Source organism: Rhinolophus ferrumequinum, chromosome 2, assembly GCF_004115265.2.
Source record: "Rhinolophus ferrumequinum isolate MPI-CBG mRhiFer1 chromosome 2, mRhiFer1_v1.p, whole genome shotgun sequence".
Classification (NCBI taxonomy): domain Eukaryota; kingdom Metazoa; phylum Chordata; class Mammalia; order Chiroptera; family Rhinolophidae; genus Rhinolophus; species Rhinolophus ferrumequinum.
In genome coordinates, this window is record NC_046285.1 from 80,829,456 (window position 1) to 80,851,929 (window position 22,474).

Consider the following 22,474-nt stretch of genomic DNA (forward strand, 5'->3'; position numbering starts at 1 on the left):
ATATTGGCACATGAAATTCTGCACAAGACTTCTGATTAACTTAATAGCCACTTGTCTACTGCTGGTTCTGTGAAGACTTCCACCTTCAGCAGCAATCCTCCATTCTCACAGCCTAGAACACATGGATTTGTTTTGAGGCCGGGTAAGGTGTCTCTCTCTCTCCCTCTCTCTCTCTCTTTCTCTCTCTCTCATAATTTCAATAGGAATTAGGTATTGTTCTCAACTTTTTCCCCAGAGAACCAGATCAAATTGTAACTCCAGAATATATACTAAACGCATAGAAATCTCTCTAATCTTTAACACATGGTTTCAGCACATTTATATTTCACAGCTATTCCCAAAGGTAATTCCCAAAGGAGGCTAAAGTTTTTATAAAATTCTTCCAAAATATCTAATATTAATAAGTGTATAAAAATGCATTTACCATTAAAAGTTGATTTTTGACTTATTAGGGAAGTTTTGTTAACCCTTTCAAATAGAGCCTCTCTCCCCTTATCATATCTCTAGACACCAATATCTTTACCTGGTATGAAACGTATGACTCCTACTAAATCTAGATTCAAATCTGTTTCACAAAACAATTACATTATAGCATATCATTTTCCCTTAGGAGTATTTTAGGCCCTATCTTCTGAAGCATAATTTGCTTCTGAGTTACTAATCACATAATCCCTAAAATATTATTGGTTCTCAGATACAAAATTAAATTTGTGTGGAATATTCAGACATAATGTAGAATTACATCTTTTACAAAAGATATTGTTGATACAAACAACTTGGATATTAATCAGAACTTCTTGATAATAGAGGTAAAATTACATAACATTCTTCTAATTCTTCTTGAAACAACACAATTTATTTTAGAAATAACTTTTACCTTCGTTTAAGTTCTCGGGATCCTGAATTCTCATGACCAACACTTCTCATCCTAGTGTTTTCTAGATTGCGCCATGGTCCCCCTGGTTTGTACTTCAAAACCTCATTTTGCCACTCGTCATCAAAAGCATGAACATCGCCTACATTAAATATCAAAATAAAGGGGTATTAATGTATCAACTGTCAGTAAGTGCCTTGCTCCCCACACACTTCATTCTAGCCTGATGTATCCATCAGCCTAACCTCAAGATAAAGGTAGAACGATATCCAAATATAATTTCTCAGACTGGGAAGTGTGTAGACCTGCCCCATCCAATATGGTATACACTAGCCATAGGTGGCAATTGAGCACTTGAAACGTGAGTTGTCTAAATGCAGTTGTGAAAAAGAAAGGGTACAGTAGCTCATCAATAATGTTTACATATGATTACATGTTGACATGATAATATTTTGGATGTATTAAGTTAAATAAAACATAGTATTAAAATTTAAGAAAAGAGTAAGGAAACTACTTCAAATATAAAGGTCTCTGTCTGATTCAGGGTAATATTACCTTTTTCGTTTGTTCCTCTTATATTCCTATTGATAATTTGGTTATTGATGATCTGGTTTTTCATACACCTGCCTGGAGATCGTATTATTCTACCCAATGTGCCCGCTGACCCATTGCACTGACTTACAGTCTTTCTTCCTGGGTCCTCTCATCGTGATCATCCTTTTCCTCTGTATTTGGATACTCCTCCTAGGAGTATCCTATTAGTACTTCCTATTAACCTCACCATTTTCCTTTGTAACTTGGCCTCAACAAGCTGCTGTTGTCAACTTCCTAAAACAGATTACTCATCTTGACTGAGAATGTATGTTGTTATGAAGCGGATCATCTAACTTCCATAGTAATGACAATAGGTAAATGATAATACGTGTTCTTTCAGATTGCCTTCATAATAATGTATTACTTCACTAAATTTTTCTTTAATAGATTAATTATTCTGAAGTATTCCATATATATTTAAATATGACAAGATTACAAAGGTTAAAATTAAAGAAAGATTAAGATGTTGTGACTTCCATCTCATTGAATAAGGATAATTTTATCAAACTCCAACCTTAAAAGAATTTTTTTTCTAAAATGATACAATAATTTCAACCCTCTACTATGATAAGACATTTTTACTAAAAATGCTTCTGAAAACAGTAGATGAATATAACTTAAAAACTACAATGAGAAGAGTTAGGATACTGGAAGAACTTAAATGTATTGAAGAATGAATATAAAATTGAGAAAACAAAAAGATTTACTTGATACATATACCATGTTTTCCCGAAAATAAGACCGGGTCTCATATTAATTTTTGTTCCAAAAGTCATATTAGGGCATGTGTTCAGGGGATGTCATCCTGAAAAACCATGCTAGGGCTTATTTTCCGATTAGGTCTTACTTTCGGGGAAATACAATATGATATATTATATATAATACATATTTCTAACAATACCAGAAATTAAAATCTTGTCTATATAAAAGTCTAAGTGCCCAACAATATAGAGCCATTTAAATTAATTATTGTCTATTCATGATAAAACTTTCAGGTAACCATTTAGAAGGTCTTTGAAAAATAACATCATAGGTGACTGTTCACAATTCTAATGGTGAATTAAAATAAGCATAATATAAATTATGTAGATAGTAAAATAGTGATATTGCAAAATGTGTTTATATATACATAAAAGTACTAGGAATACACTAAGACATTAATAGTAGTTACTTTGAGTTGAGATGGGTAATTTTCATTTTCTTTATATGCTTCAAATATATTTCTTTGATAATCAGAAATATTTAAAACATTTTGCCTACTGAGTCTTACTAAATTTCAATCCCAAATATTCCATTTTCCAAGTAGAAAACAAAAAATAAATGATACTCTGCATTACCAAAAATTACTCTAAAGACAGATCTACTATGAAACAATGAAACTACACTTTTATTACTTTTATAAAGTATTCCCTACACATTTATTCATAAACTACCTCAAAACGACATCTTATGAAATGTTTCGACAAAAAATATTCACCAAGTTCTACCAGTACAGCTGGTACTTTAACTTTAAGAGAAAGAATACTATTTATTGCGATAACTTACTTTCATTCATATTGATGAATTCTTGATTGACCTCTTCATCTCCAGTCTTCTTGTTCTTTGACTTTTGAATGACATGAGCGCGATCATGAAGATGATGACCAATAGCCATTTTTTCTAGTCCACTGTCAGAATCTCTCAATGCTCTCCTAGTTTCCTTTATCTGTAAAAGTAAAGAAAATAAAAATTAGCTATTATTTATTTTTTAAGAGTTTATTTGAGTAAAAACTGAAGACAATTGCTGGGGAACAAGATCTCAAAGGCTCCCCAAATTAGCTATTACTTAAATATAGAATGGATAGAATTCTAAACTCCCCTTGGCCTGTTTACCTATAGAGATAAGACCACAAATCTGCTGCTCTAAAAATAATGGGTACTCAATTCCACTACCAATTTGCAGTAAAATTATAGTAATAGTTCTCTGATATTCCTTGAATTGCTTGAAATTAAAATGTCTAGGACAAATAGAACCAATACAATTTAACCTTTTATATACCAAATTGCAATCAAATATTAAAACAAACAATAACTTAATTATATAACTTAGTGCCTTCAACACTACCCTTCACAATGGAATAGATGGGAGTATATGTTAGCATTCCTACAAGTAAGGACAACTAATTATTCAGCAGTCATGTTGATGGGCTTGAACCTCATGGCTCTCACCTATGAATTCTATGGGTTATTATAATATTTATGATAGCCAAAAGCTATTAACATGGTTTGCTGTGGGACATCCACATTTATATTGTTTACAGTTAGGATGTATGTCACTCATAGCAAGTTAATATTAAAATGTCTGAGATGAACAAGCTGCAGTATTGCAAAAGCATCATTAAAAGGTATGTCTTATATGTAAGAACTGAAAAATGAACTACTAACACCCATTAGACAGCCAAACCTAAATTATTTTTTACCCTAAGTACTAACAAGGAAGTGGAGAAATGGGAACTCTCATGCTGGAGTCTGTGGAAGCTGACTCTTTCAATCTCCATGTGATAGAGAACTTCGTAAGTTCTAGTAAAAACTACTCACACCTCCTACAACCCAAAAATACAATTCCTAGACCCTTTGCACAAGGAGACATGTATAAAAATGAGTAAGTGAAAAATCAGAAATACCTTAATATTTATCAGTAGAAAAACAGATTTAAAAATTGTGGTATATTCATATTTTGGATACTATTAAGAAGTTAAAATAAAGAAACCAGAATTATACATATCAACTCGAATAAATCTCAGAAGCATACTATTGAGCAAAGTCAAGTTGCAGAGAACATATGCAATATGAAACCATTTATATAAAGTTTAGAAACCTGTAAAATAATTCATTATATTTATGAAACATATATTAGTCAAGAAATTGTAAAAGCATGCATCAGAATGATAAATTCCAGATATAGGAAAATGGTTCTCTGAGGGGGAGGGAAAAAGGAAAAGGAACCAAGGAGGGAAGAGCGAATTGGAAGCTTTAACTGCAGCTGCAAAGTCTTTTGCTTAAAAAGGAAACAAAACAAGAGACAACTTAAAGTAGATAGAGAAAAATGTTATGATTTGACTAAACTGGGTGAAAGGATGGGTATTATATTATTCTCTATATCCTTTCTGTACACTTGAAATGTTTCATGAATTAAGAAATTCATTTACTTCAAATACAAATTAAAGGTAGACATTTGTTTCATGAAACAAAGACTTCTTTTAGTGTCTATTTACCTTGTAAACATGTAAAAGTAATAAACACCAATAGATATTTACATGAATAAAGGTATCTGGGACAGGGGTAGGGGGTGAGGGAGACAAAAAACATTGTCTTTAAATAAATACAGTTAGCTTTATTGTTTTTCACAGTGCCATGGTGCTCCTCACCACCACCCCACACACACACCCACAATACCAGATCAAATTTTAATAATTGTAAAGGTGATCTATCATTCCACAAGTATATAAAGCTCCAAGAAGGCTTAGAAAATACTTACTCCTCCTGGAGCCCGACGGGTTTGAGTGGAGGCCTGGAAAACCTTTGGTGGTTCATCTCCTACTTTGGAATAAGTCATAACTGAGGAAGAACTAAATGAATGTGCATTTGGATCCACTGAAAGATGACTCTGGAGGTAAATATAAATTGTAAATACTGAGAGTTTAGTCAAATATGAAGAATTAATGTCACAGGATTCACAACATTAGCCAGAAGTCTTACTAAGGATACTACACTATCAGTGTGGTGTATCCAAATGGCACCCTCATGAAGGTCTAATGTTCCTTCCATTTTAGGCACCAATTCCAACTATCCTTGTGAGGAATAACACTCAAGGATCCTTAAGTTTTGGGGATCAAAGACTTATGGCTTCAATTTAAATACAGATGCCGTGGTCCTATTATAGTCAGTGGCTGACACTTGTATGCAATTTTGCCAGTGTTGAGCCAATTAGCCATACGCCAGGAAGTTTTATACCTCCTATGGGTACCAGATTGCTACACTACCAAAATCATTACGAAATGATCCTTACATTCCAAACTGGATGACTAAAATAATACGGTCTTCTTCATCTCAAATCAAGTTATTGTTTTGATGTTAATATTATGAGTAGAAAAATAACTGAATTAGTACTAGTATTTGGACAGTATGGATCTACGCAATCCAGTGTCTAAACATCATTCCTGAAATTTCTATTTTCAGAGTTTTTTTTAAAACACAAAAACTTAATTTCTTAGATGATACAATTCCTTTTAAGTGGCAAGTTATAAAATAATAAAAATATATAAATTTATATAAAATGTTCATTTACAATAGTGACCTTCAGCAGAACAAATGTTTCAGAGGTTCAATTTTTGTAATTTTGAAAGTTAATTAATGCTATTTTTTCAAACTTAAAGCTTGTGAAATCAATTTGGTGGGTTGTGACCAGCATTTTTAAAATGTGAAATAAAACTGAAAATATCAGCACACTAAATATAGTATGATCATTTTCTCATGAAACTTTGTTTCAGGTGTATTTATACAATATGCAAGTATTGTGTACTGGATCATGATGTAAGATATATTTTTCAATCACTGTGGACTGTGGCTAAAAAAAAAAAAGTTTGAAAGCCACTATAGCATAGGATACCAATAACTGAAAACAACGTTCTCATCAAATATTTAGTACTTACAAAGTTTCTTTGTAATTCTTGCATACTGTTTCTCATATTTAACATCATTCGGTCCATTGCCTGAAAAGGGGTGACATCTGCACGCTACAAGATATTAGAAAGTAGGTTATTAACTATAAGTACAACACAAAAGAAGCCTTTTCCAAAACAGCTGAAAATTTTTTTCTCGATTTCTACAGTAGAAATTCTACAGATTTCTACAGGGATCTCATGCAGTAATGGACCAGGTGAAGATAATTTAAGGACTATACAGTGAAAGAGATTTGTTAAAGAAAAAATTGAAGTATACACCAATCCCAAACAGCCAACACATAAATGATTAAGGAGCTGTAACACTATAAATACATGCATACATTCATGTGTGTGTATATGCACACACATATATATACACACACATATATACATATATACATGCAAGAACATAAAGACACATATCATTAGTCAATTTTCTCAAAACATAATTTGGTTAATATTTAAATACTGTGTGGTGTATTCTGGGCTGGGACAACACTAGCATAGTCTAGTCTTCAAATCTTTCTTTTTTCCCTCTCTTAGTCCCCCACCACACAAATAAATAAAACTTGGGCGCAAGATACCAGCATGATACCTCCACAAGCACCACTTGACTGACTGAGCCAGCCCTCCTTTTCACGGTAAGGTCCAAGAGATAAAGGTTAATTCACTCTACTAATAGGCCTTGAATTTGTTGCCTACCATTGAAGGCTCAGTCGGGCGTACCTTTGAAACATGAGGTATGCTCCTTTGGGAGAACAGTTAAGAATTCCTCTAGAACAGTGGTTTCTCAACCAAGAGCGATTGTGACTCCCGGAGGGGTGGATATCCAGGGGGGACAGTCATTCTTGTTTGTCACAAGTGAGGAAGGTGTACAACTAGCATGTAATGTATAGAAGCCAGGGATACTGCTAAACGCCCTGCAGAGCGTTTAGGGCAGACCCCAAGAACAACTGGCCCCACATGTCAGTAGTGTTGAGGCTGAGAAACTCTGCTCTAGAAAAATCTGCTATTGATTTTAGGTTTCATCATTGGAACACTCACCAGAAATTACAAAGCGAAGCACTCAATGCATTGTCTACTATTATAAAACAGAGAGAATGTTTGGTTCCAGGAATGCAGGCAAGAGGAGTCTTTTGAGTCCTGTAAGGCACTGTGGTTCACTGCTGATATTTCAGCCCTTCTGGAGATTGTTTTGCTGTGTGCCAGAGCAGGGACTCAATAAAGAATTATCGAAGATTTGTTTATGTTTCTGCCTTCTGTTGGGTTTTATTGCTAATAACAATGGGAAATAGATGGGAAAACCAAATTCCCGTAATTTGGTTAATGGTTGGAACGCACACTTAACACAGTAGGAAACACAAAGTTACATTTAGGAGACACTGACATATCTTTGGGTACACAAAGGACTGCTATAGAATTATCTGCATTTCAGAGATTCAAGAACTATTCTGAATATTTTGTTTCAACACTATGTTGAAAATCAGGGCTGTATAAGACACACAGTTCATGAGAGGTGGAAGGGGGCTAGCCCAAGGAAGATGAGGAAGAGGAGGAAAAGATCAGATGTTTGGGTATATTCTGCCCTATTCTCAATTCACTGTCAAATCAGCCATTAAACTGTGTACCTGTACTTGCCGTGGGGTGGCCCAACACCCTGGACTGGCAGAAAGTGGGGATACAAATGACAGCTAATCCCAGTGGGCTCTTAAGGCCTTCAGGACCTTGGCACAACGCTGCTCTCTCTGCCTCGAATGTTTCCCCCTAACTCTTAGCATAAGTACTTTCTTTTCATCATTCACGTATCACCTCCTTAGTAAGGCCACCTATCTAAACCAGTCTCTGCTTTGCCCTCCACCTGCCATTACCTTCCACTATATCACTACCCTGCGTCATCTCCTTCAGCGAACTTTCAAGTACTCGGACTATCTGATTGTTCTGTTGTTTACTGTCTCCCACTCTAAAAAAAGAATCTCTGTGAAGGTAGGGCTATCTTCTGTGTCTTTTTCACTACTATTCTCCCAATACTTTAAAAAAATAATTCCTGGCACATAGGAGGGCTCAATAAATATTTGCTGAGTGAATGAACAAATTTTCTCTAGCTCAGCTCAAACCCGTATGTCTAGTTATTTACCAGATAAACTACTTACCACCTGGGCAACACGGAAACACCTCAAATACAAAACACCCCAAACTGAAATGATCCTCTTGACCATCCCTGCCCTCGTATCTACACTGCATCTCTGCTCTGTTCCTTAGCCCAGTGGCATTCCCATCTACCTAATTCCTCATGCCAGAAAAATGGGTGTAATACTTTCCTCCTCTTTCTCTATCGCTCCTTCAACGCAGTCAATCACCTAGTTCTATCTATTCACCTCTATAACTGTCTCTCAAATGAGATGACTTCTCTTTCCCACCAAAGCCATCACCGAGCAGGAGCATCCATGAAACTCCTCCCAACAGCCTCTTGGCCTCCCTGCCTCCACTATGGTCCCTTCTAATCTCTCCCCCTGCTGCGGGCACACGAGCTCCCAAAAGGGAGAACCTGACTCTATTACTATTTTAATGAAAATTCATCCACTTCTTCCCCTGCTCTTATGATAAAGGCCCACCGCCCTCAGAAGGGCTGAAAGAAGTCCTTGCTTCCCTCTCCATCCTCATCTGTATCTGCTCTCCAACTCATACTTGGGGACAAGTGACCTTAAGCGCCTTTTGCTCCCTAGCTTCCAGGTCTCGGTACTTGCCGCTTCCTCGGTGTTGAACGCTCTTCTTCTCCCCTTCCTGCTTCTGCTGGCTAACTCCTATTATCCTCAAGGTTGGGGAAGTCTTGTCCGATGGACCTCTACCCCATTACCCCAAAAGGTCTGGGTTACAGGCCGTTTTCTGCTTGTGCTCCCACAACATGCCCAACTTCCTAGCCTTTTAACCGATAACTCCATGCTGCAACTGCTTTGTTTCTTCGTCATCTGTCCCACTAAAAACTCTGGCCAGGAAGGACAAATGTTATAGGTCAAACTTTAAGGAGACAAATGATTGAATCCTGGCACAAGAGAATAAAAAGAAACTTTTTCATGAGAGTGTCGATGCATCCACGGGAAATGTTCCAAAGCCATGATATTCTCTGCTACTCCTCAGACTACCTTTAAGTGTATTAGAAACTAGCATCACAGAAAAGAGGATCCAAGCCCAAAGAAACAGGGGTGCAGAGTAGGTATACTTGGATGTAGGAAAGGAAAAGCAGCCATGAACAAACTGGCAATAGAGACCTCGAGAAAGCAGCCAACCTGAGCTTTTCCAAATGTTGCTTGTCTATTTACAGTTTGGTGCTTTTTAACCTTTTGGAAAGTCATCATAAGCATGTGGAAGTTTCCAACTCTCAGTCACAACTACGGGGATCCCTTTTGCAAATCAAGTGAATATTCATCTATTAAAATGTAGTTTATCTTTTTGAAGACTGATTTTACATATGTTGATATGACTTACTTCAGAAAACACATGCCTAAACAGTCTAAGATAAATTGAACAAATGAAACAGGCTTTTTAAAAAAAATTCAGTACAAATACTAAAAAGTCATTATAAAAGTGAGACTGCATGCCAACTCAGTTTGCATGAGTTAATGAAAAATAAATATTTGTCACAAAATATTGCTAAAATGATTTGTGTCTCATACGAACCATAGCACCAAAACTGCCAAAAGGCACAAGGGAACTCATTGCCTAGAAAAAAAAATCCAATTAACTTTGGTTATGATATTTATTACATGATAATCCCTGAAAGAGAAACAATGCACTATATATTCCTATGGTTCAGAGCTAACAAAATTACAGAACCTTTTAATAAAAAAGAACTCAACATATATTTTTTAAATTATCTGCTTAATATTCACTGTAGAGTCTGACAGGAGCCTGGCCGGCAAATAGGAGGCCATATATCACTTTTAAATATGACTAGTCTAGTATTTACTAAAGGTAGTTGAAATAATAAGTATTTGCTATGGCTTAAGACAAACATTTCTCAAAGGAAATGCAAATTCACACCAAAATTAATTAAAACATAATGTACAATGATTAAGATTATATCATCTTTCCTTTGCTCAGCTATTCCGTATTTTTAAAAGATCAGTTAATCTTGCCTGTAACTGATTAAAAAATAAAAATTTATCTACATTAATAAAATTTCAAAAGATTATAGAGATAGTGGACAAAAAACTAATAAATACCTCCTAAGAACTAACTTATTGGAATAAAAAAATATAGACTTCAGAAAGGATCACACCCAGATTTAAAAATATTTAGAGTCTTTGATAGGCAAACCAATGTTAAGTATAATAGTCATGATTAATAGTTCATAAATTATACTCTTCAATGGATACAGATGAATAAAAGTAAATTTTTTGACACACAAATTAAAAACTTCCATTACTTAGAGGTTTCAAATGTTGAAAATAAATTTTGAATTTCTAGGTAAAAAGTATATATGTTTTTATCATTCAGTGATTGTCTGCCTATGTAAATTATGTTGAAAAATAGATTAAAACTGTGTGCTTACATTAAAAATTATATATGAGATGTGATATATACTCATACTGTATATCTAGAACAGTAATCTCCAAAGTGTATTGGACGCACAAATAAAATTCTTCTTTTTCTTTTTAGTGACTCTGGCACCATCATTCAATCTAAATGTCAGATGCTCATGTCACATATTGAATTATACATTGCCTAATTCAATAAATTTAAAGATTAAATTATGTAGTTTTAAATAAAACAGTTTTTCCAAATGGACAAATTATTTGAAAATAGCCCCATAAAGACAACATGAACTGAAGAAAATGCTAATAATCAAACACAAGAAAAGGGCATAGCTGATGCTTCTACTTTTGTAGTAGTCTCTGATTTCCCTCATAATATGGCTGATAAAGATAACAAATGTCAAGAATGGGCCAAAAATGAAGAAAAAAAGGATGAAGGTGTTCATTTGAAATAATAGATTTTCATCCACTATGCTTAGAAGCATCAGCATAATAGCTCACTGTTTAATCAAAACACTCATTTTAAAACATAACTTCACGAAAAGATAAAGAAGCTTTGTATAAATTATTATTAAAAGTTCAAAAGGACTAAGACAGCTAGCATGCTCAAAAAGCCTATCATTTTCTTGGCAGTGCTCTTTCGAACTTTGCAGCACTCTTCACATCTTCTGAATTTTTGTTCCTACCTTCACTTCCAGTTATAAAATACTGACTTAGAAAAGTCAGGTTGGGATCGAGATCTTTTGTTGCTAGTATTGTGGTTTATTTGTTTTATTTTAATTAATTAATTAATTTTTGCTATTACATAAGTTTTTCATACTTAGACATAAATGTGTCAAATGTTATCACACCATAGGGGAAAAAGGAGAGCCAGATCTCACCAGTATAAATTATAAAAGTACAGAAAAACAGAGTTTTGACTAAGAGACTTATGCTGAATGCTCTTTGGAAAGGTGCTGCAACTGGATGAAATTCCTACATTTAAAAAGCCACTACTGCTCTTCAACTGCCCTAGGACAATGCTTAAAACTCTTGGTTGGCAAAGGGTTTTCACAGTTTGAGAAAACAAAACAAAACAAAACAAAACAAAAACATCAGCATTACCTTTCTAAGATAGTTGATACAATAGAATAATTAAAGAAAAATATATACTATTTGATTTTAGATGTGAGAGGCAAGTAAATATTACCTAGCATATTTACTATCTAAAAAGCTATGAAACTCAAGGTTTTATGAAATGGGTTGGTCTAAATCTGATAATTACCATTTACTGTTATTTAATAGGTAGATGAGTACTACTGTTTTTCTTGAGAAAAATGCTTAAAGAGATTATTATTAAATGAGAAATAAGATGACAGGTTCAGATATAGGTGATTAGTGCTCTTTACTCAGCATTGGTTAAAAAAAAGTTAAACGCTTTGGAGTCTATTTGAATGTCTATCGTGTCCCCCCTGAGGTAGCCACTAGCCACATGTGGCTATTTGAAATTAAATGTAAAATCATTACAATTAAAAATTCAGTTCCTCAACAGCACCAGGTACACGTCAAGTGCTCGAGAGCCATATGTGGCTAGTGGTTACCACACTGGACAAGGCAGATTTAGAACATTTCTATGATCTAGAAAGTTCTATTGGTTAATGCTGGCTACAGACTTTAGCAGACACTAATAAGTGATTCATAATCTTAGTCAAAAGTTAGTTTACGCCACCACAAATTGGATAAGGTAGCAACTATTTTAATTTCTCATTCAAATGTTGGTCTTGGCCTTCCTTTATACTCAGAATTGTTTTCCTATTTGACTTGCCTTATTCAATCACCACATTTATGCAAACATATTACTTCATCTGTGTTTTTCTTGTTGTTCTCAAAAACTTGATTAAAAGCCACAATGGCAAGGTAAATATGCAACAAGCTAAAATGAAAATAGTTCTAAATTATGAATGTTACAAACTGTAGTTTCACAGAAATTTACCTTTATTTGGTTATATATTTCTCATTCCAGCTCATTAAACATTCAGATATTTTCAGCACAAGTGCCCAGGAAAGAAATACTTGGTTCTACTTCCAGTGAATGACCAGTAGTTATAGCTGATGTGGATGGGCCTCCTGAATAACAACTTCACAACTGAATTATCAACAGGCTCCTTTCTATACTTGTAAGTGAATTAAACTGTCACTTCTTGCTTCTTTCGCAAAAGCTACAAGTAGCTCATTTATGCACATGAATACAAAGCATTATATATAGCCCAACTCTTTCCATGCTGTGATTATAGCAGATACATGAAATATTTCAATGCTGATGTGAAAGACAAAATTTCAGATGCCATATTTGATTTTTCTGCCCTCTTTGATAATTCTTCCTTTGATCTTAATTTTAGACTTTAATGGAAACTGATAGCCCTAAAAGTAATATATGTCCATATATATGAATAAATGAGACCACTATTCACTAATTCAAATAAAGCTAATTGGAATGTGAATAATATATATTGGAATAATATCTATATGAAAAATAATATGAAGATTACTTTCATTTAAATGGCAAATGCAATTCTACACATCAAAATTCTTTGGAGTATTTAAAATATTTTACTCTATTTAAGATGATTGGAAACAGAAAATATGAGAATGTTTTTCTGCAGTTTCCCAATTGACCAATTCAATGTTTACTGAGTTCCAAATATATACATTTCAATTGCAGAGATTCATCTTTATAGAAACTCCTGTGGATTTGTTATTCTAGAACTGCCATTCCTGAGGCTGAAAAAAGCAACAGAAATAAAATAAACAGAAAATAGTTAAGATATATAAATATCCTGAGGGTTGTTTTTTTTGAATTGAGTATGTAACCTTCTAGCTTTGCTCTCAGACAAGAGTTATGGAAATATATTGCAGTTATGCAAGGCTTTTGAATACAGTTAAAAGTTAATCTGAGTTTTGAAGATACAGAAGATTATTTTGTTCTTGTCCAATAAAGTATTGTCCTATAGCATTGGCTGCTATTTTAAAATGGAAAAAAAAGTGTTGTATGGCAGAGGAAGCATATTTCTTTGCCTGTTCTAATTTAAGACATGGGAGGCAATTCAAGAAACCACATATATATATATATATATATATATATATATATATATATATATATATATATATATATATAAAACAACGCTTTAAGTGTGGCATATAATATATAACCCTATGGCCCTCAAAGTTTTGGTATCATAGTGGAATTCTATACAGCTAACAATTCAGTGTTAAAGGATTTGGGTTTCCAACAGGCCCTTCCCTTACAGAATAGTTATTTCTATAAGAATTAGTCATATCATATCATGATAGACATAGTCTTCTGTAATACTTTTCTTCACGTTTCCACAGGACCTTCTCACTAACTTTAAAATAAAGAACTTACAGTCAAGGAATTTTCGCCATCATCATGTCCTGTATGATTATGAGCTCTTCCTCTACTATCAGAGATGCTGAGCAAGTCTCTTCCAAAAGGTTCAGAAAAACTTCTCATCATCTGTCGCATACTTTCTCGGTGTGCAACAAAAGAATCACTGTTGAAATACATATAATCATGTAAGAGTAAGTGTTGGAATTTAAATAATAAGCAGCTAAATACTACAAAGAATTATTGAGCTAATATGCTTGTTAAAGAGATAAAAGAAGATTTTAGAAGAATAGAATTATCTCATAAAGACCCAGTTTTCATGAATACAATTTATAGTCAACAGAACTATCTCACAAAGACCCACTATTCATGAATAAAAAAACTGTTCTATTTGTTATCCACTATAATTCACTTGTGTATTTGTGTATAATAATGATACACCTTTATCTCTTACTGAATAAAAATGATAAAAACACAAAGTAACACAACTCAGGTAGCAAGCATAAACTAGCACTAAGGGAAATGGCAAAAAAAACAAAAACAAAAACAAAAATAATGCTACCAGGGCCACCTCGAGCAGTCAACAATATAAATTCCAGTGAAGACTAATAAAGAATGTTGCCTTATTTTTTTAACTCTTCTTTATAAAATATGCATTGAGAACTATAGCTATGTTATGAACACTGAAGATAAGTTATTTTAATAGACAAAGCTACAGATCATCTCTATGAGTCTAACTTTTATTTCTAACTCTGAATACTAAAAATCACCACAAAGTAAAAATATTTTCCAAGTCTTAAGACAGAGGTTCTCAAACTTTTTTGAAATTACCACCCAACTAGTGAGGTTAGAAATGCAGAATTCTGTCCCCTCAACCTCCCGATGGAATTCACTAGTTCGGAATGGTTTGTGGACATGCACCACTGATGCACGACTACTTGGTCTTAACTCAAGTAATCACTTCACCAACCTTTGAGGCACCTTCTGTGTTTGCTATACCTGAATTAATTAGAACCCAAGCCTCTCTTTCTGAGTCTAAGTTTCTACAGCTGTAAAGTGAGGATAATATCGCATATCACTGTTGAGATTAAATCATTTAATCTGAAAGCATAAAGCACAGTATCTGGCCCATAAAATATTTAAATTTCAATTTCCCTTACCTTCTCTTCTTAACTCGTGTATGAATGCCACTCCCTATTATTTTATTAGTAAATGTCTCTCTTAGGAAAAAAACATGTATTTTACATAAAAAAGACATACAACAGTAATTATGTTCCAAGCCCTATTCTATGTGCTGTATGAATATCAGTGCTCATAATCTTACATTATCCCATTCACACCATTTCATTTCCTATTCAAGACATTAAAATTGTATTGCCTTATCACAGTGATTTCTCAAGTTCACTTCAGTTGGAAAGTCGCTGACTCACTCATTGGTCAATCGCTTATTCCAAAACTTAAGACGCATCACTACTGGAGCTCACATTACCAAGGCAACCTCATTCTTCCCTGAGGTCCCTCGGAGCCCTCCAGTGGTCTGCCCTCCTTTCAGACTTCTCCATCTCAGTTTCCTCCTCCTTCGGTCACCCTTCCAGCTTCTAATTCTACATTCCAATCTTCTGATGTCATCATGAGGAAGCTCAAAAATTGTCTTCCTTTAGCAGTCCCAGGCAGAAAGAGTTTTCTTTTGAATTCTGCAGTGGTTGTGTAAATAAACCTACCCCAAGGGAGCTCAGATTTATTCATATGTTACCTTGGAGGTTAAAAAAAAACAAACTTCAAGTGTAATTGATTAGCAAACCACTCAACTGGGTTTGTGTGTATGAAGAAGTTTTTTTTTTTGCTTTGTTTTAATTCAGCTGTGTTGAGGTATAATTTACATACAATGAAAGTTATCCATTTTAATTGTACTTTGAATACTGAAAAACATATATAATCATAACCACAATAATTAAGATGCATAACATTTCCATCACCCCAAAAAGTTCCTTTTTGCCCCTTTGCTTACCTCCTTCTAATGCTAGTTACCGCTGATAGGCTTTCTTTCATTACAGTTTTGCCTTTTTCAGAATTTCACACAATGGAACCATATATTATGCTGTCTACAGGGGCCTCTGTGATTCATCTATGTTGTTTCTATCTATCAGTGGTTCATTCATTTTTATTGCTAGGTCCATTGTATGTATATGATAATAACAAAATTGTTTCTAGTTTTTGGCTATCAAGAATAACGCTTCTATTAATGCATTGGTCTTTGTTTATACATAGTTGCATTTCTCTTTAGTAAAATACCTAGGAGTGCGGTTGCTAGGCTGTATGCTAAGAGAGTGTTTAAATTTATTAAAAAATGTGAACTGAGAACTCGTTGTGCTACATTCTTGCTGACACTTGGTAGTGTCAGTCTAATTTTAGCCATTTGAGTGGTGGTGTAATATCTCACTGGGGTTTTATTTTGTATTATTTGGCATTAATATGTCTTCTTTGATAAAACACTTGTTCAAAATTTTAAAAACCAGGTTGCTTGTCTCATTATTATGGAGTTACAAGAGTTCTTTCTATATTCTAGACTTTAATCAGATATATGTCTCTTAAGTATTTTTTCCCTGTCTTGGACTCACCTTTTCATTTTCATAATATCTACTTATTCAGCCACATAGCCATGAATCTTTGTTAGGTCTTCAGTTTTCACCAGGCTATGATCTTTGTGTAGTAGTTTTACTTCTTAGTTTTTTGTCTTTCCTTTCATTTTAAATTCCAATTCTTATAACATTTTACATCCCTATAAGCTGCTTTTGATTATTTTTGATTATTAGAATAAGTAGAATTTGAAAAGTGAAGGGAAGAATTGGAATAGGAAGTGAGAAGTGGACAATCTGAAGGGAGTATGAGAAAACAGTAAATTGTGTTGATTATTCTAATATGCCTTCTGAATTTCCTGTCTGAAAGTTAAAAGTCTTCCATTTTTATTTTATATCTTCTAATATGGGAAATTTATTTGTAGTGGGTTTTTCTTGTTTGTTTTTTTTTACAAAATTTCTGATATTATTGAACCTAATTTCAGTGAGGAATATTATAAACTTATCTAGTCTCTGGTAGACTAATGAGCTCACTAATTTCTATGTGTGGTAGGTGGCTTCTAAGGTGGCCCCCAATGATCTCCACTACCTGGTAATGCCTTCATGTAATCCCCTCCCCCTGAGTATGAGCTGGACTTACTGGCTCGTTTCTAATAGTGATGGGACACCAATTCCAAAATTAGGTTTTTAAAAAGTTTGTGCCTTTTCCTTGGGAGTTATCTCAGCATAATGGCTTGCTCTGCGCAAAGCAGCTGCCACATTGTGAGACAGACCTTGTGGAAAGGCCCACACGAGTGAGCTTAGCAGCAGATTTTTGAGACCAGCCAACAGCCATGTGAAAGAACTTAGAAGTATATTCTCCATCAGTCAAGCCTTGAGATGATCACAGCCTTCACTCACAACTTGATTGCAGGCTCCTAAGAGGCCCTGAGTCAGAACCACCCAGCTAAGCTCAGTCTGGATTCCTAACCAACCAAAATTATGACATAATAAATGTTTGTTATTGTGTTTTTTTTTTTGTTTTGTTTTTAAGATTTTATTGGGGAAGGGGAACAGGACTTTATTGGGGGAACAGTGTGTACTTCCAGGACTTTTTTCCAAGTCAAGTTGTTGTCCTTTCACTCTTAGTTGTGGAGGGCGCAGCTCAGCTCCAGGTCCAGTTGCCGTTTCTAGTTGCAGGGGGCGCAGCCCACCATCCATTGCGGGAGTTGAACCGGCAACCTTGTGGTTGAGAGGATGCACTCCAACCAACTGAACCATCCAGGCAGCGGCAGCTCAACTCAAGGTGCCGTGTTCAATCTTAGTTGCAGGGGGCGGAGCCCACCATCCATTGCGGGAGTCCAACTGGCAACCTTGTGGTTGAGAGCCCACTGGCCCAAGTGGGAATCGAACCGGCAGCCTTCGGAGTTAGGAGCATGGAGCTCTAACCGCCTGAGCCACCGGGCCGGCCCTAAATGTTTGTTGTTTTAAGCTGCTAAATTAAGCTGCAATCGATAACTAATAGAGGCTACATCCCAAGCAGCAGTGCTTAACACATTTAAAACTCTTCTCATTCTAAGTCTTTAATTTTGTTGGCTTCATTTAAAGACTGGGAGGGAAATGAATACAAATCTATAAAAACAAGTAGTTTGTCTATAGGTCTGTTTTCTGCATCATAAGAAAATGTTTTTTTTTTTTTTTTAAATAGATTTTCACCAAATTTTGAGACTATGTTTGGGATGGTATGAATTAAAGAGTCTATTTCATAAAACAAACCTCGATTGAGGGTGGGGTTTCTCAAATAGTCTTACACCAGAGCAGCAGAAACCGAGGCACAAGAAATCCATGGAACTCTTGATCAGAAGACACAAGTCTCATGCATTAAAACACTTGGGCCAGAAAAAAAATCAACTTTGGTTTAAATGAGCACATCACACCCACCCAATCAAGAGTCACTAAGAAGTTCACAACTCCAGCTATTGATTGCAATGCTTCTCTATGTATGTAGCATACACCCAGGTGAGTGGAGACTTACTTAAGAATGATAAATGACTCTCCCAAGAAAGGGTGGAGACAATTTAACATACAGGAAGGTTTAATTCCAACAAACATTTATTATGTATACTGTGTGTCAAGCACAAAGGTTGATTACTGGTCTGGAGGAATTTACAGTCTAACAGAGAAGTGAGACTCATATGTTTTAAAGTAAAGATTAGAAAACTTGGACACTGTATTAGTTTACTATTGCTTCATAACAAATGACTACAAATTTAGTGACTTAACACAAAGTAATTTTCTTACAATTCTGGAGGTCAGAAACCCAGAATGGGTATCTCTGTGCTAGAATCAAGGTGTCGGCAGGGATGTGTTCTTCTGGAGGCTCTAGTGCAGGGATGTCCAAACTGAGGCCCGCGGGCCAACTGCGGCTCGCAATCCATTGTTAATTGGCCCGCAGCAAATTCCAAAAATATATTTAGTTTACTTAAATAAACCAGGTGAGGCAATACGTACTTCACCTCGAGTGAGTGGCCCAGCTTTTTGTGTATTTTATCGCATATGGCCCTTGGTGAAAAACGTTGAAAAAAGTTTGGACACCCCTGCTAGGGGAGAACGTTTCCTTCCCTTTTCCAGCTTCTAGAGGCTTCCTGTGTTCCTCGGCTTGTGGTACCTGCCACCATTTTCAAAGCCAGCAGCACAGTATCTTCAAATCTCTCTCTGACTCACATTTAAAGGAGCGTTGCGATTAAACTGAATCCACCTAAATAATCCAGGTTACTCTATCTTAAGGTTAGCTTATTAAAACCCTTAATTCCCTCATGTCGTGTAAAACAACCTGTTAACAGATTCTAAGAATTAGGACTTGGCCATCTTTAGCAGGGCCATTATTTTACCACAGATATCTTCCTAAAATCACATTGTTTAAAGCAATTTCCAACTGTTCCCACCAGTCTACATATAACAGTCTTAGAAGAAATTGTTATAAAATACAGCCTGTGGTTAACCTGGCACTAGTATGCTGACTATTTCTAAGGCTGATGACTAAGACAATAATAAAGAATATAAACCTGAAATACCATGTTTCCCCGAAAATAAGACCTAGCCGGACCATCAGCTCTAATGCGTCTTTTGGAGCAAAAACTAATATGAGACCCGGTATTATTATATATTATATTATATATTACATTATATTATATACCCAGTCTTATATTATAGGAAAATAAGACTGGGTCTTATATTAATTTTTGCTCCAAAAGACGCATTAGAGCTGATGGTCTGGCGAGGTCTTATTTTCGGGAAAACACAGCAGGACAAGCCAAAAGAGATCCTGAAAGCATCAGCTCCTGATGAAGTATCCGTCCCAGTGACAGCACTGTCTCTGCACTAATGGCCTGATTTGTAACTATTATTTCCTGTTATAATTCAAGGGTATTTTGAGGTCTTTCTTAGACTACTAAGTAATTGAAAAAGTAAAAAAAAAATAAGAATTTATGAAATCCATGACAATGAAAACAACTATCTGTTCCTAAAGTAAAGGCTTCTAATACACTTCCCTACCCTTCTCCCAAAACTCTTTCCTGATACTCTACGAGCTATTGTCTCCTTTCTTTTAGCACTTAAAATAGTCCAAGAATCATTTATACTTCTGTCCTTTATCCTTGTAGCTCATTCACTCTACTTCTTTACAAATCTTTGTTTTCCTTCCCTTCACCTCTGCATTAAAACTCCAAGGATTCCCTTAACTTTTCAATTATTGAAACCCTAAGGGCATTCCTATTCCTTGAATTCTCAGCAGCATTTCTAACTTTGGGTGCAATACACTGTTTTGGGCCTTGTCTGATAAATTTCTCCTTTAAATTCTCCTCTGATAGTTCATTTTCCTTCTCGCACTTGATAGAGCATCTCTATACTAGAGTTCTGGTGAGTCAAAATGCTGCTCAACTGTGGGGCAACCAGGTGGGGCCTGAACCTGCCAAAGCTCCTGGTGCTGGTTCCTTCCCACTTCCATCAGTCTGTCCTTCTTGTACCCAAGGTGCTTTGCAAATATTTTCTAATTGTGAATGACATGAAAATGTTGAAAAGCACTGCCCCCTCATTTTCTCTGGGCTTGATCATTTATCTGGTCTTCTTTCCCCTGCCTTCAATGGACTATTTCTTTTAACTTGAACATGCTTAAAAATCACTTGAGGTACAAATTAAGATACAGATTCCTGAGACATACACCCAGGGATTTTTGATCCAGTACATCTGGAGATGGCCCAGTAATCAGCCTTTCAGCAAGCATTTTAAGTAACCCTAATGCGGCAGTTTTAAGGACTTCATATAAATAAACACTAACCCATTATTCTCTTCAACCATTTTATCGGGAACCTCTAGTTCAATTTCTGCTTGCTTTGATGGTGTCCATTTGTTTCACAAATACTTACTGAGCACCATGTAAAGGGCACTATGCCAGGCAGTCGGGATAGAGTCCTGACTTGAGAAGGGCTATCGCCAATTTTCAACTTCCTGTTGGCCAGGAAGTCGCAATACTTCCTGAAATATTCAGAGCATAAATTACAAATAATGATGAAGTGATTATTGAATATTTGCCTGTTTCTATGCTAGTCAGTCTTTAAACCTATCATTTCCAACACTGTTTTCTTCCTTAGCCAGCTTTTCTTCATGTCTCTATTTCTATTAAAGGGACAGCTATTATTCTCCAAGTCATCCAAGTTCAAAACTTCTGGAATGGGCTGGATGTTAGTGGGGTTTTTAATCTGTCCTGTGCTAGTTCCAAGAGAGGAAAAAGATGAAGTCTTTTTCCATGGGAAAACTAAAGGACATGGCAAGTGCTTTAGTTCAATCTCCCGCCATCAAGAAAAGTTATGGTTGGTTTACTTCTCAATTCCCATTGCTTCTTGTATCTTACTGTTTCCTTCCTGGATTCTAACAGCTAGTAATTTGAGTACAGTAAACTGAGTAGTCATATGTCTAAATATCTTTATGTATTTCACATCAAACTGAAACAATGGCTGATCTGGGCATAGAAATCCACAATATTTCCCCTCAGTATTTTGAGGATATTGCTTCATTATCTTCCTTATTTAGTGTTGTTTAAAGAGAAGACTGATGACAATCTGGTTCTCATTCTTAGAAATTTATACACTTTGGAAGCTTTATGATTCTTTTCTTTATATATTTTTTAATGTATTGAAATTATGTTATCATGGATCCAAGTGTAGAACTGGAAAAAAATCCTGTCAATCCTCAAATTTCCCTTCCCAATCGTGAAAGATTTCAGCCTTTCGTTAGTTCTAGAAATTATTCTTCAGTTATTTCTTTTGGTATTTATTATTCCTTTCTTTTTAGCTGTTCCTTCTTTGTAGAACTTTTAACCCTCTGAGATTTTGTGCTGCATATTGGAAGAAATTCTTTGACTCAGTTTCCCAGGTTACCTTTGGTTGTGAACATTCTGCTTAATTCAGTTTTTTGTTTTAAGATGAAAATTTTAATTTCTGGCATCATTGGGGTTTTTTTTTTAAAATGACTTCACTATCCTATGTCATTCCTTAAGCTATTTCACATTTATCCACATATTTAACATTTGGCACTCTTCTTTCCTTAATATCCAAGTTGCCATCTGATATCATCTCTTCACTAAAGAACATTAACATTTCTTGCTCTGCAGGTATGCTTGCAACAAATTGTTAGTTTTCTTTTATCTGAAAATATTTTATTTTACCCTTTATTAATAAAGAATATTTTCTTGCAGCACTTTAAAGATGTTTCATTGTCTATTGGCCTTCATTGTTTTCTGCTGAGAAGCCTAAGATAATTCAAATTTTTTATTC

The 22,474-nt window shown here is 35.1% G+C and overlaps 1 protein-coding gene across 2 annotated transcripts in view; it reads right to left on the minus strand.

Moving 5' to 3' along the window:
- Positions 1–22,474, minus strand: part of MLF1 (myeloid leukemia factor 1) — a 44,770-nt gene that overhangs the window by 4,506 nt on the left and 17,790 nt on the right. The window contains exons 2-7 of one of the 2 annotated variants that reach the window (XM_033090356.1): positions 14,107–14,254; positions 9,847–9,888; positions 6,160–6,243; positions 4,986–5,114; positions 3,014–3,173; positions 878–1,016 (exon numbers count right to left, since the gene is read on the minus strand). In XM_033090356.1, coding sequence (XP_032946247.1) covers positions 878–1,016; positions 3,014–3,173; positions 4,986–5,114; positions 6,160–6,243; positions 9,847–9,888; positions 14,107–14,254 — 702 coding nt within the window. The remainder of the gene's footprint in view (positions 1–877; positions 1,017–3,013; positions 3,174–4,985; positions 5,115–6,159; positions 6,244–9,846; positions 9,889–14,106; positions 14,255–22,474) is intronic. The other variant, XM_033090365.1, reaches the window with a different exon arrangement.